The following is a 15461-nucleotide window of genomic DNA, read 5'->3' on the forward strand; positions in this document are numbered from 1 at the left end:
CAGCAAGCGGCCCAACAATTTCTTCCCTAGCTTCCCACAAAGGTCTGGGATAGACATGATCAGGTCTCAGGGATTAATTTATGTATAGGCATCTTAAGACCTCCAGCAGCATCTCTTCTGTAATATAGACACTGTTCTAAGCGTCACTATTTATGCCATCAAGTGCCACCATTTCCATGTCCTTCTCCACAGTAAATTCTGACACAAAATGTTCATTTAGTATCTCATGCATCTCCACATGTAAACGGTCTTGTTGATCTTTAAGGGGCCTCATTCTCTCCCTCATTACTCTTTGCCCTTAAGCAAGATTATATGTTCAGAGGTTCTTCTATTCTAAGAGAACAGTGAAAATCTGGGACAAGTTTGTGTTGCAAACAGTGAATTGCTTCAAATAAAGAGTTGTACCTATTTCTACAAGGGGCAGAGATCAAATCACATTGATCAGGGTCAGAGTTGTCTCTTGGATTAGCATAAACAACATGCGGGGATCAAAGAGAATTTTCCTAAATTTTGTTTCTAAAATTGCTTTAGTTATTTATTTTTTGCTGCTAATAGAGCGCACAATTTCAGGTGGCAGTATCTTCATCGTGATTGCAATCTGCGGGTATTTCTCTCAGCTTTGCCCCAGCAAGTAAAAATCCTTGATCTAGCCAGTGATACATGCATCCTGGGATCAAAGTTTTAAAATATATGCCTCAGGAATCTGTGGAGAGAAGGTGCCGCAAACTACAGCCCAAGATGCTACAACTACAAACATTGTTAAACAAAACTTGTAATTCCAATTTAAAGCGATGGTGCGCTGAACTGACCAAACACAATTGGTTTACATCTTAAATATCGACATGTTATAGGCTGTGGAAATAACACACAGTCCGAAGTGAGTGATCTTGGTGTGCATGGGCACAATTCTCTAGAGGTAGCCATACCTGTAGGTAAGGTTGTAAAGAAAGTATTTGGAATGGAATCCTTCATTGGCAGAGGTACAGAATACAAAAGTAAAGATATACTGATGAAACTGTTCAAGACACTGGTGAGGTCACAGCTGGAGCATTGTGTGCCGTTGTGGTCACCACATTAGAGGAAGGCTCTAATTGCTCTGGAGAAAGTGCAGACAAGATTTGCTAGAATGTTGCCAGGGCTGGAGAATTGGAGTTATGAGGGGAGATTGGAGAAATTGGGCTTGTTTTCCTTGGAAGTGAAAAGGTTGATGCAGTGACATGAGTGAGATACACAAAATTGTGAGAGATAGATTAGACAGGAGCAATCAGTTTCCCTTGGCAGAGAGCTGAAAATCCAGGGGTCATAGATCCAAGCTAAGTGGCAGAAGGATTAGAGGGGACATGTGAAAAATCCTTTTAAAAGCATGGGTGGTGCATGTCTGGAATTCACTGCCTGAGTTGGTGGTGGAGGCTTTTAAAAGTCTCTTTTGAAAATACCTGGATCTGCATCTTAAATGCTGTAAGTTGCAGGGCTGTGGGCCATGTGCAAGAAGATGGGGTGAGAGAGAGTATCAAGGTTTCTTTGGATTGGCATGGGCAAGATGGATTTAATGGCCATTCTGTGCTGTATCAATTCCATGGTGGTGACTAGCACTCACTGGCTCACAAAGGGCAGCATTAGAAGGAGATAATTGGCCTTTATCAACATGAATTATTCTGAAGAATAGTTTCACCAGACTCCAAAACTAACTCTGTTTCTCTCAACACAGATGCTGCGAGACCTGCTGAGTTTTTCCAGCATTCTCTGTGTTTGTGATAGGGCAGTTCTCATCCTGACAGGACAACTGGCATAGCTTTACTAAGTTGGTTGATATGGGGTGAATAGCAGAAATCATTCAGAAAGCAGTGATTGCAGGCATTGGAGAAGATTAGAGATGATGTTGGCGGCAAATTCCCCTTCTATGCTAATTCTTGTGGAATGGTAGATAATTCTGTTTCCAAGTCTACCAGGGTTTCACAAATAAATATAAATGGTCTACATCTATATCACATAAATAGAAGATCACATTTCATATCCATAAGGAAACTTGCACAATCTCATTTGAAAGAAATATGCTTAAAAGAATGCAGCTGTAGGCATCTGTGAGAGACAGACAGGGTGGAACTAACCACAACTGAAAGTGTTTCAAATAAACAAGTTTGAAACTGTGCCCACTCTCTGTCAGGAAGTTTAAAGAGGTAGTCCACTGAACTAATCACAAGCAATTGACTTAAATAGTGTGCATTTGTGATAAAACCATAACTGTAAATGTGACTCGAATTTGTCACTATTTGAAGGACTGATACTAACGAGGTGGCGGTTTAAAACAGTGTGTAAAACTAAATTTCTCTTTGTCTTGTACTCATAAGGACAGAATTGAAAGAATCCTAAATCTGAAAGGGAATATTAATCTGCTTTATGATTGACTGAGAATATTTGACCTGTAGGCTCAGAGTTCATAAAAACTGCCTTGATTCTAGATATCTGAAGCAGTCTGAAGGCAGCAGTCAACATCAAAATAGTGCATCCAAAAGGCATGACAAGTCCAAAGATTACTCAACCTACTTTTTCAAACAGCACATTATAAGATTAATTCCAGACATTTTCTATTCCACAGTTTTAATATATGACACTGGAATGGATATTCCACTGGATGTAAAATTGAAGTAAACTCTTTTTATGAAACCTAATATTTCAATATAAGTCATATTTCAGTCAAAATAAAACAATTTAATCAATATACAGAGAAAAATAGACAAATTTAGCCATAAAATATTGAAATACAAGGATAGAAAAGATAGAAGGGTCTAGGCCCGAAACATCAGCTTTTATGGTCCTAAGATGCTGCTTGGCCTGCTGTGTTCATCCAGCTCTACACGTTGTTATCTAGGGTTCTCCAGCATCTGCAGTACCCATTATCTCTGACCACAAATATCATGCAGATGAGTTGAAAGGTTTTTGCCAGTTGCCAGTAACAACCCACTCACGGCATCAAGGCAATGCTTTTAGCTATCTTGCTAAATAAACAATTGAGGACAGCTTAAGATAACAAAATGTAGGGCTGAATGAACACAGCAGGCCAAGCAGCATCTTAGGAGCACAAAAGCTCACGTTTCAGCCCTAGACCCTTCATCAGAAAAGGGGGATGGGGAGACGATTCTGAAGTAAATAGGGAGAGAGGGGGAGGCGGACTGAAGATGGATAGAGGAGAAGGTAGGTGGAGAGGAGAGTATGGGTGGGGAGGTAGGGAGGGGATAGGTCAATCCGGGGAGGACGGACAGGTCAAGGGAGTGGGATGAGGTTAGTAGGTAGGAAATGGAGGTGTGGCTTGAGTTGGGAGGAGGGGATAGGTGAGAGGAAGAACAGGTTAGGCAGGTGGGGACGAGCTAGGCTGGTTTTGGAAAGCAGTGGGAGGAGGGGAGATTTTGCAGCAGGTGAAATCCACATTGATAGCATTGGGCTGCAGGATTCCCAAGCGGAATATGAGTTGCTGTTCCTGCAACCTGCAGGTGGCATCATTATGGCACTGTAGGAGGCCCAGGATGGACATGTTGTCTAAGGAATGAGAGGGGGAGTTGAAATGGTTCGCGACTGGGAGGTGTAGTTGTTTAGTGCGAACCGAGCTTAGGTGTTCTGCAAAGCGGTCCCCAGGCCTCCACTTGGTTTCCCCAATGTAGAGGAAGCCACACCGGGTACAGCGGATGCAGTGTATCACATTGGCAGATGTGCAGGTGAACATCTACTTGATGTGGAAAGTCATCTTGGGGCCTTGGGGAAGGAGAAGGTGTGGGGGCAGGTGTAGCACTTCCTGTGGTTGTAGGGGAAAGTGCTGGGTGTGGTGGGTTGGAGGGGAGTGTGGAGTGGACAAAGGAGTCGCGGAGAGAGTGGTCTCTCCGGAAGGTGGACAAGGGTGGGGTTGGAAAAATGTCTTTAGTGGTGAGGTCGGATTGCAGATGGCGGAAGTGTCGGAGGATGATGCGTTGTATCCAGAGGTTGGTGTGCTGGTATGTGAGGCCTAGGGGGATTCTCTTTTGGTGGTTATTGCGGGGGCGGGGTGTGAGGGATAAGGTGCGGGAAATGCGGGAGACATGGTTGAGCGCGTTCTCGACCACTGCGGGGCGAAGTTGCGGTCCTTGAAGAATGAAAGGTCCAGGAAGGAACGGTCCCTATTTTGCACCAACACTGGCCCTAAACCCCACCTCTTCCTCCGTTACATTGATGACTGTATTGGTGCCGCCTCATGCTCCCAAGAGGAGCTCGAACAGTTCATCCATTTCACCAACACCTTCCACCCCAACCTTCAGTTCACCTGGACCATCTCCAACACATCCCTCACCTTCCTTGACCTTTCTGTCTCCATCTCAGGCAACCACCAACAAACCAATGTCCATTTCATGCCCACCGACTCCCACAGTTACCTGGAATTTACCTCCTCCCACCCACGTTCCTGCAAAAATTCCTTCCCCTATTCCCAATTCCTTCACCTCCGCCATATCTGCTCCCAGTATGAGACATTCCATTCCCGCACATCCCAGATGTGCTCGTTCTTCAAGAACCGCAACCTCACCCCCGCAGTGGTCGAGAAAGCGCTCAACCGTGTCTCCCGCATTTCCCACACTTCATCCCTCACACCCCGCCCCCCCAAAAACTGCCAAAAGAGTATCACTCTAGGCCTCACATACCAGCCCATGAGCCTCCGGATACAACGCATCATCCTCCGACACTTCCCCCGCCTAAAATTCGACCCCACCACTAAGGACATTTTTCCAACCCCACCCTTGTCTGCCTTCCGGAGTGACCACTCTCTCCGCGACTCACTTGTCCGCTCCAGACTCTCCTCCAACCCCACCACACCGGGCACTTTTCCCTGCAACCGCAGGAAGTGCTACACTTGTCCCCACACCTCCTCCCTCACTCCCATCCCAGGACCCAAGATGACTTTCCACATCAAGCAGATGTTCACTTGCACATCTGCCAACGTGGTATACTGTGTCCATTGTACCCGCTGTAGCTTCCTCTACATTGGGGAAACCAAGCGGAGGCTTGGGAACCGCTTTGCAGAACACCTCCGTTCGGTTCGCAATAAACAACTGCACCTCCCAGTCGCAAACCATTTCAACTCCCCCTCCCATTCCTTAGATGACATGTCCATCCTGGGCCTCCTGCAGTGCCACAATGATGCCACGCGAAGGTTGCAGGAAGAGCAACTCATATTCTGCTTGGGAACCCTGCAGCCCAATGGTATCAAAGTGGATTTCACCCGCTTCAAAATCTCCCCTCCCCCCACTGCATCCCAAAACCAGCCCAGCTTGTCACCGCCTGCCTAACCTATTCTCCCACTCACCTATCCCCTCCTCCCAACTCAAGCCGCACCTCCATTTCCTACCTCCTAACCTCATCGCGCCCCCTTGACCTTCCCGTCCTCCCCGGACTGACCTATCCCCTCCCTACCTCCCCACCCATACTCTCCTCTACACCTATCTTCTGCCCTATCCATCTTCAGTCCGCCTCCCCTCCTATTTACTTCAGAATCCTCTCCCCATCCCCCTCTCTGATGAAGGGTCTCGGCCCGAAACGCCAGCTTTTGTGCTCCTGAGATGCTGCTTGGCCTGCTGTGTTCATCCAGCTCCACACTTTGTTATCTTGGATTCTCCAGCATCTGCAGTTCCCATTATCTCTGATCACAATTGAGGACAGCTTGCAAGGTGATACAGATTAGGCTGTCTTTCTGATTAAGAATAAGTTCAAACTTTAGGTAAAGAGTTGTCCGCATGTTTGTCCCACAATTCCAATGCTTGTTAACATTTTAGAGCTTGAAAACACTTTGGATCAATTCATTTTGACCAAGGCATGGGATTAAATAGTAAGAAAATCATGTGTTCAGTAAATACTAATTGAAGAGAGCAATTTTCAATATAATTTCTGCATTACCCTGCACTTACAAGATTTTCAGAAAATTCTCCTATCCTTTGCTCTCCACAGTGATTGTAGTATCAACACATGATGGAGAGAATAGACAGCCCAGCTGCTGAAGGCCTCAGAACAAGGACAGTCATACAATTTAATGACAACTATCCAGAATCCTCCCCCCCCACCCCGGCTGTGGGTGATTGCTGGATAGTCCTCATGCTTGCTGATCAGAAGAGGAGCTTTTCCAGCCAGACCACGGCAATCTGAATGGAAGTGTCACTGTTAGAAACCACAGAGTCCACTCAAAATGGGTGATGTGTTGCAAAAGACCTCTCGGAATCTGCTAGGCTGAGTGTGTAACCATTTTGAAGATGTGCATATATCAGCAAGGTGGTATCTTAATGTCTTGTGAAATGCAAGAGGTGTCAAGAAGTGTACACGCTCCTCAACATGACATTGGACAGTTTTGCTGGTGGTGAAGGTGGTTTTTGAACAGCGATATTTTTCATTCAGCAAATAACATTGAGAATTGGTGTTTGCTAAGAAAAAGCATAGGAAGAAGTGCTGGAGTTGGCAGTAAACCATTGGAGTCAGTCCAGCGGACAAGTTGAAGATGGAAGTCAGCCCTGGGTTGGTGAGACTTCAATGGCATTTTTCTTGCTCCTAGAAAAGTCAAGCTAAAGGGGCCAAGGCGCAAGTGTGGAAAGCAACAGTGAGGAGTGTTTGAACTTTGGAGAACTGCAGAATTTGGGATGGGAATATGTGCATCACTGCCTAATGCAGTGAAGCTTAAATGCTAGTTAATATCTTCTACTGGTCCCAGTGTCTGCGTATTTTGGGACTATGTCTCTGTAAAGTTTGTCTTAAAAATAATGATGCCCCTCATCCTCTTTTTTAACTTCCCTCACTTGTGAAACTTAGGCAGCTACAACCACAGGCCCCAATGAACCCATGTTAACCTTTGACGCAGAGCAGACCTTTGAGGCTTTGGATCACATCTTTCTCCACATCTAGCACAAGCACAGATACGTGACCCTTCCTGTTTGTACCCAAATTGGCTGCATGGAATCTGCATGCCAGTATGAACACATGATAGTTGCAAGGCCAGATATGGAGACTAAGATAATGTAGGCCTCGGAAACTATAAGAATCCTGCAAGTGGCCTCAATGCTGAGCCCCAGCCTGAAGAAGAGCTGTCTATCAGCTGGAAATGTTGGATTGATCGGTAGAGCACAGATTCTAGAGGATTTGCACTCAGTCATGCAGACCGTGGAGAAGGCCATCCAAACCATGATCCCTGTGATCATTCACTCTCCAGAATACAGGGCTTCCTCATTGAGCAATTGAAGAAGGTCATGGAAGACAAAACCTGTCAGCTCACCAACTGTCTAAAATTTAGGACTGTTATCAGCCGACTTGATGGGGACAAGAAGTATATGTCACCTGCTCCAATCTAAATGCCTTCTTGCCCCTGGCAGGTGTTCAATTTAAGCCTGTTCCATCTGTGTTGACCACTTGCCACACAGACTGGAGTTCAACATTTCTGCAATAAATGATAAAAATATTTCGACAGATGATTGCATGTATAATACCAGTTCGATCACAGCAACACAGTGTATTTACAAGCTGTGGAGCTAGAATAAAGTCAGCTCATTGACTTTGTATCCACAATGTTCAAGGATCAAATGAGATGACAAATTCGAAGTAAATCCTTGCTACTCCATTCAAAATAGGTAGATATTTACGGTACCAATAAATCATCATTTTAAATTAAAATGTAAATTAAATAGTTTTATCCGGTTAAAATATCAGTTTAAAAAGAGTATGGCAGGAGAGAGTGGCAGACCAGTTCAGAAGTAGTCCAAAGAGAGAGAAACTAGTACAATAGTTTAAGATGAACATGAGAGAGAGAGAGAGAGAAAAAAACAGAGTGCCAGTAAAAGAGGACTGACCATTTTCCAAGGAAATGAAAACATGATGTTACAGGGCAACAGTGATTGCTTTTTAATATTGACTATTTCTCTTCTTACTAGGATGTTATGAATAATGATAAGGTTTATTAGTTGTAGCAGCAGTAGTATTTATTATCAGTAGTAAGGCAACTTTGTGGTAGGGTTTAATGAAAGGAAAATAATTAATTTAGCCATCATGGAGAAGGCAAGTGCTGCAGTATGTGGTAGCTGGTGGATGTGCATGTGATCCAAGGAAACCCTGTGTACATTAAGTATCTATGGTTCGTAGAGCTTCAGCTCATAGTAAATGAGCTGGAGTTTGATCCACTGAAATTGTGTTGTACCAGGATAGTTGCCTGGGCACATTGTTTCAGAAAAGAATCACACTCTCTAGAAAAAGGTGTCAGAGATAATGGGAACTGCAGATGCTGGAGAATTCCAAGATAATAAAATGTGAGGCTGGATGAACACAGCAGGCCAAGCAGCATCTCAGGAGCACAAAAGCTGACGTTTCGGGCCTCGACCCTTCATCAGAGAGGGGGATGGGGAGAGGGAACTGGAATAAATAGGGAGAGAGGGGGAGGCGGACCGAAGATGGAGAGTAAAGAAGATAGGTGGAGAGAGTATAGCTGGGGAGGTAGGGAGGGGATAGGTCAGTCCAGGGAAGACGGACAAGTCAAGGAGGTGGGATGAGGTTAGTAGGTAGATGGGGGTGCGGCTTGGGGTGGGAGGAAGGGATGGGTGACAGGAAGAACCGGTTAGGGAGGCAGAGACAGGTTGGACTGGTTTTGGGATGCAGTGGGTGGGGGGGAAGTGCTGGGCTGGTTGTGTGGTGCAGTGGGGGGAGGGGACGAACTGGGCTGGTTTAGGGATGCAGTAGGGGAAGGGGAGATTTTGAAACTGGTGAAGTCCACATTGATATCATTAGGCTGCAGGGTTCCGAGGCGGAATATGAGTTGCTGTTCCTGCAACCTTCGGGTGGCATCATTGTGGCAGTGCAGGAGGCCCATGATGGACATGTCATCTAGAGAATGGGAAGGGGAGTGGAAATGGTTTGCGACTGGGAGGTGCAGTTGTTTGTTGCGAACTGAGCGGAGGTGTTCTGCAAAGCGGTCTCCAAGCCTCCGCTTGGTTTCCCCAATGTAGAGGTAGCCACACTGGGTACAGTGGATGCAGTATACCACATTGGCAGATGTGCAGGTGAACCTCTGCTTAATGTGGAATGTCATCTTGGGGCCTGGGATAGGGGTGAGGGAGGAGGTGTGGGGGCAAGTGTAGCATTTCCTGCGGTTGCAGGGGAAGGTGCCGGGTGTGGTGGGGTTGGAGGGTAGTGTGGAGCGAACAAGGGAGTCACGGAGAGAGTGGTCTCTCCGGAAAGCAGACAGGGGTGGGGATGGAAAAATGTCTTGGGTGGTGGGGTCGGATTGTAAATGGCGAAAGTGTCGGAGGATGATGCGTTGTATCCGGATACAACGCATCATCCTCCGACACTTTCGCCATTTACAATCCGACCCCACCACCCAAGACATTTTTCCATCCCCACCCCTGTCTGCTTTCCGGAGAGACCACTCTCTCCGTGACTCCCTTGTTCGCTCCACACTGCCCTCCAACCCCATCACACCCGGCACCTTCCCCTGCAACTGCAGGAAATGCTCAACTTGTCCCCACACCTCCTCCCTCACCCCTATCCCAGGCCCCAAGATGACTTTCCATATTAAGCAGAGGTTCACCTGCACATCTGCCAATGTGGTATACTGCATCCACTGTACCTGGTGTGGCATCCTCTACATTGGGGAAACCAAGCGGAGGCTTGGAGACCGCTTTGCAGAACACCTCCGCTCAGTTCGCAACAAACAACTGCACCTCCCAGTCGCAAACCATTTCCACTCCCCCTCCCATTCTCTAGATGGCATGTCCATCATGGGCCTCCTGCACTGCCACAATGATGCCACCCGAAGGTTGCAGGAACAGCAACTCATATTCCGCCTGGGAACCCTGCAGCCTAATGGTATCAATGTGGACTTCACCAGTTTCAAAATCTCCCCTTCCCCAACTGCATCCCAAAACCAGGCCAGTTCGTCCCCTCCCCCCACTGCACCACACAACCGGCCCAGCTCTTCCCCCCCACCCACTGCATCCCAAAACCAGTCTAACCTGTCTCTGCCTCCCTAACCGGTTCTTCCTCTCACCCATCCCTTCCTCCCACCCCAAGCCGCACCCCCATCTACCTACTAACCTCATCCCACCTCCTTGACGTGTCCGTCTTCCCTGGACTGACCTATCCCCTCCCTACCTCCCCAGCTATACTCTCTCCACCTATCTTCTTTACTCTCCATCTTCGGTCCGCCTCCCCCTCTCTCCCTATTTATTCCAGTTCCCTCTCCCCATCCCCCTCTCTGATGAAGGATCTAGGCCCGAAACGTCAGCTTTTGTGCTCCTGAGATGCTGCTTGGCCTGCTGTGTTCATCCAGCCTCCCATTTTATTATCTCTATAAAAAGGTGTTCTGATTTATTTGGTGATCAGGGACAGATAGGCATGACTGAGAGTGAGCCAGGTAAGAGTATAAAGAAGGTAGAATTGAATGTGTCCCAGTTCCTGTAATTGTACAACTGGATTGAGGTTCTAAGATAACAAAGTGTGAAGCTGGATGAACACAGCAGGCCAAGCAGCATCTCAGGAGCACAAGAGCTGACGTTTTGGGCCTAGGCCCTTCATCAGAGAGGGGGATAGGGAGAGGGTTCTGAAATAAATAATTTATTCCAGAACCCTCTCCCCATCCCCCTCTCTGATGAAGGGTCTAGGCCCGAAATGTCAGCTTTTGTGCTCCTGAGATGCTGCTTGGCCTGCTGCGTTCATCCAGCTTCACACTTTGTTATCCTGGATTCTTCAGCATCTACAGTTCCCATTATCACTGGATTGAGGTTCTTGCTGTTCGTGTCTATGACAGTAGGAGTAATATACTCTCACTGACCACACTGGTCATGGTACAATGTTGCAGGAAGCCACACAGGCAGAGCAGTCAATAAGTAGTAATGGCCGGTATAGTCACAGTGTGGATAAAGTTCTTTGTAAGCAAGAGTGTAAGTTCAGGAGGTTGTGTTGTCTGCCTCGTGCTTGGGTTTAGGAAATCCGCTCAAGGTTTGAATAGAACTTACATTGAGTCGAGTGGCAGTGGTCATAATGGTTGAGGAGGGGTGCGAGGGGGAATGGGTTGCATTGAGCTATGGTGGTCCATGTGGGTACTAGCAATAGACAGAAGTAGAGTTTTAATTTGGAATTACCACCCTCTAGGGGTTGAATTAAGCAAAAACCAAAACCAAGAAAAGTACAAACTTAAAAGTGCAAAAGCAGAAAAGGCCACTGTTTGCAAAAGAATATTTTAAAAAAAAGTCTTATATCTGAATACCTATCGCAATTGCACAAAAAAGGATGAATTATTAGCACACAGAGAAAGTAAATATATAAAACCTGATAGTTATTTCAAAGATGTGGTTCAAGGTGACCAAGGAGATGACCTGAATATTGAATGATATTTTGAAATTTGTGAAGGGTGGGAAAAAGCAGTGAACTTGTTCTGTTAGTTAAAGATGACATTAGTATAGCAGCGAGACTTGAACTTAGCCTGAAAAGGCAAACATGGAAGCAGTTTGGGCAGAGGTAAGCAATATGAAAGGTAAGAGGTCACTTGTGGGAGTAGTACATTGAATGTATAACACTATATTTTCTGTCTGACAGAGTTTTCAGGAAGAAGTAAATGGGATATGTGAGAAAAGTACTGCGGTGGACGTAGATAAATGTAATCTATGTATAGATTGGGCAAATCAATTTGCAAATATAGCCTGGAAAATGAGCTGAGAGTATATTTCACACTATTTCTTAGTTTAATATATTCTAGAGCAACCATGCAGCAGGAAGAAGGCTATTCAAAAACGAGCTAATCAAAAACCTCATAGTTAAGGAACCTCTAGTAGACAGTGATGATAGCTTGATGGAATTTCATGTTCAGTTTGACCCGTAGTTTCAGGTGAGAAATCTGAGGACCAAGACCATGGACACAGAGCCTGCTAGCTAGGCATTGTCAAGTTTTTTGGTCATGTAATCCTCATGTATTGAGTTCTCGAAGGAAAAGTAGAACTTGCATCTGAATATTGTAGGGGTCAGTGCTTTAGAGTTCAGATGTTTTGTAAAGGCATGTCTGTAAGTATTGAATTCCCTGTATTTGGATGGTTTGTGATAATGCTTTGCTCTAGCATGATCAGAGTTCTGGTTGCTTTCAACCCAACACACTAGATTGCTTTATAATAACCAAAGGAGCTATAGATGCTGTAAATCAGAAACAAAAGCAGAAGTTGCTGGAAAATCTCAGTAGGTCTGGCAGCATCTGTAAAGAGAAATCAGAATTAATGTTTCAGGTCTGGTGACCTAAGTTCACCAGACTCAAAATGTTCACTCCGATTTCTCTTCACAGAGATAATGGGAACTGCAGATGCTGGAGAATCCAAGATAACAAAGTGTGGAGCTGGATGAACACAGCAGGCCAAGCAGCATCTCAGGAGCACAAAAGCTGACGTTTCGGGCCTAGACCCTTCATCAGAGAGGGGAATGGGGAGAGGGTTCTGGAACAAATAGGGAGAGACGGGGTGGCGGACCGAAGATGGAGAGAAAAGAAGATAGGTGGAGAGGAGAGTACAGGTGGGGTGGTAGGGAGGGGATAGGTCAGTCCAGGGAAGACGGACACGTCAAGGAGGTGGGATGAGGTTAGTAGGTAGATGGGGGTGCGGCTTGAGATGGGAGGAAGGGATGGGTGAGAGGAAGAACAGGTTAGGGAGGCCGAGACAGGCTGGGCTGGTTTTGGGATGCAGTGGTGGGAGGGGAAGAGCTGGGTTGGTTGTGTGGTGCAGTGGGGGGAGGGGACGAACTGGGCTGGTTGTGGGATGCGCTGGGGGAAGGGGAGATTTTGAAACTGGTGAAGTCCACATTGATACCATTGGGCTGCACGGTTCCCAAACAGAATATGAGTTGCTGTTCCTGCAACCTTCGAGTGGCATCCTTGTGGCACTGCAGGAGGCCCATGATGGACATGTCATCTGAAGAATGGGAGGGGGAGTTAAAATGGTTCATAACTGGGAGGTGCAGTTGTTTATTGCAAACCGAGCGGAGGTGTTCTGCAAAGCGGTCCCCAAGCCTCCGCTTGGTTTCTCCAATGTAGAGGAAGCCACACCAGGTACAATGGATACAGTAAACCACATTGGCGGATGTGCAGGTGAACCTCTGCTTAATATGGAAAGTCATCTTGGGGCCTGGGATGGGGGTGAGGGAGGAGGTGTGGGGGCAAGTGTAGCACTTCTTGCGGTTGCAGGGGAAGGTGCCGGATGTGGTGGGGTTGGAGGGCAGTGTTGAGCGAACAAGGGAGTCACGGATCTCTTCACAGACGCTGCCAGACCTGCTGAGCTTTTCCAGCAACACTATATCACTTTTACTGAGTGGTTACAGGTAACTATAAGGAAATAAAGGCAGAGTTACCTAAAGGGAATTGAAAATTTCTGCTGGTAAGTGTGAGAGTATAGATACAATGGCAGAATTTTAGCAGAACTTTTAGTAGCGGAGAAATAATTAATTCCAATGAGATGGGAAACATGTTTTGGGAAGAATGCTTACTTGTTAAATTTGCTTCTATTGTGCACGCTCTTAAATGTCAGCAGATGTAGCCAAAATGTAAAGAAATATTACTCCATCTATACAGGCACTAAATGAGACCACGTCTGGATTAAAACAAACATTTTTGGTCTCTTTATTTGAAAAGAGGATATAATCACTTAAAAAAGGATTGTTAGATTTCTCTTCCTGAGCTGGAGTAAAGAGGGTGTGGGTAGGGGGCAGATGTGAATTAAGTCATTGCTTTTATTAAAGACTGAGTTAGATGGATTTTTAATAGACAAGGGAGTCGATGGTTATGGGAGGCAGGCAGCAAAGTGGATTTGAGGCCACACTTAGGTCAGCCATGATCTTCTCAAGTGGAAGAACAGGCCCTAAGGCTGAAAGGGCGATCCCTGCTCTTGTGTCATATTTTCTTAAAGTTGAGATTGGGTATGTAATCTGTTTTAAACTTCCTCCTTAGTTTTGTGGGAAGATTATTTTTTCTACCTTTTCTCTACAATATGGTAATGACAGATGAAAGGAAAATAAAATTATTTAGCTCATGAATTAATTTCATTTTCTAGTAGAAATCCCTTTCAGACGAGAATCTGAAGCATCAAATTTGATCAGAGATCCATGAATATGTTTGGATAAAATGGAAGCCTTTTATTGTCTTCAAGAAAAGAATTGATTGAAAGTATTTTCTCCTTGGGGAAAGAAGGGTCAGTGTCAGTGAGAAGGTTAGGGTTTTGATTGAATCCCATAGATAAGACTGATGGTGAATGGTAATCATTGGAATTTAATTCCAAAACCAGTTCTCCAAATTGGAAAATGATCGAGATTCTTGATGCTGTTTTATATTCTCACACACATTACATGCATGTTCATCCCAGAAATGAGCTATCCGCACTGTGTAATATTTTCTCCATTTGAAGTAGTTCATGTACAAGTCCTCATTATCATTCAGCATGTGCAGGTAAGCTGCAAGTTCTTGAGCTGATTTGAAATCATCCACATGAATGAAGGAATTAGCTGGAATGTAATTTTCATAGTTTTTCCTCGATGGCCCCAAGACCACAGGCACAGTTCCTGCAAGCAATGCATTGTAGAGCTTTTCGGTTATGTAATCCTCATGTACTGAGTTCTCAAAGGAAAGGTAGAACTTGCATCTTGAAATTGTAGGGATCAATTTTTTATTGCTCAGGTGAAACCAGAGGAATCGACCATAAGTGTTGATTTCAATATATTTGTAGAGTTCATTGTAATACTTCACTCTGGCATGGTTAGAGTTCCAGTTGCTTACAACCCAACACACGAGATAGCTTTTACTGGGCAATTCAAAATCTAATGGAACTTTGCTTGCTATTAGAGACCCGTAAGGCACCTGAATATCTGAATCCTGCCGGTACGTCAAAGTTAGGTTGAAGAGTTGGTCAAGCCCACTATTTCTTTGAGTGTTTGTAGGTGACTCCATATTCATCCAAACCCATTTCTGAAAAGCTGGCCGAGGTTCTGTTGGCAAGTTAGACAAATCCTTCCTTATGTCTCCGTGATGGAAAAGGACAGCGTGGGATTTACTGTACATGTCTCGATCTACTGTCAAATAACAGTCATGGATGTTAAACTGAGACTCACAGGAATTGAGCTTAAATGTCTGACCAAAAGGCCAAAACCAAATGAGCACTATTGTGTCATTCTCTGTAGGTATAAAGGGATTTTTCACAGACACAGGACCAAAAATCCAACTGTTTGATGGGTCGATGTACAGCAAACACGATGTTAAAAAGCATCCCAAAATGATGACTGAAATTAAGAGGGTATGTAACATCCTTTTATTGGATACTGATTTCAAAATATGTCCTGTAAGAGAGGAAAAGAGATTGTTCAGGTTCTCAAACCACAGTTTCTTCTCCATTGCAACAGCGTCAAAGACCACAGAGATTCCCAATACAAATATTTATTAAATTCCTTCCCATGTCATA

The 15461-nt window shown here is 45.3% G+C and overlaps 1 protein-coding gene across 3 annotated transcripts in view; it reads right to left on the reverse strand.

The window, feature by feature from the left end:
• Nucleotides 1-14278: 14278 nt before the first annotated feature.
• The window catches only part of LOC125452503 (4-galactosyl-N-acetylglucosaminide 3-alpha-L-fucosyltransferase 9-like), a 152944-nt gene continuing 151761 nt past the window's right edge, over nt 14279-15461 (reverse strand). For all 3 annotated transcript variants that reach the window (XM_059645357.1, XM_059645356.1, XM_059645358.1), the window contains one exon: nt 14279-15339. In XM_059645357.1, the coding sequence (XP_059501340.1) occupies nt 14279-15339 (1061 nt within the window). The remainder of the gene's footprint in view (nt 15340-15461) is intronic.

This window comes from Stegostoma tigrinum, chromosome 4, assembly GCF_030684315.1.
Source record: "Stegostoma tigrinum isolate sSteTig4 chromosome 4, sSteTig4.hap1, whole genome shotgun sequence".
Lineage (NCBI taxonomy): Eukaryota > Metazoa > Chordata > Chondrichthyes > Orectolobiformes > Stegostomatidae > Stegostoma > Stegostoma tigrinum.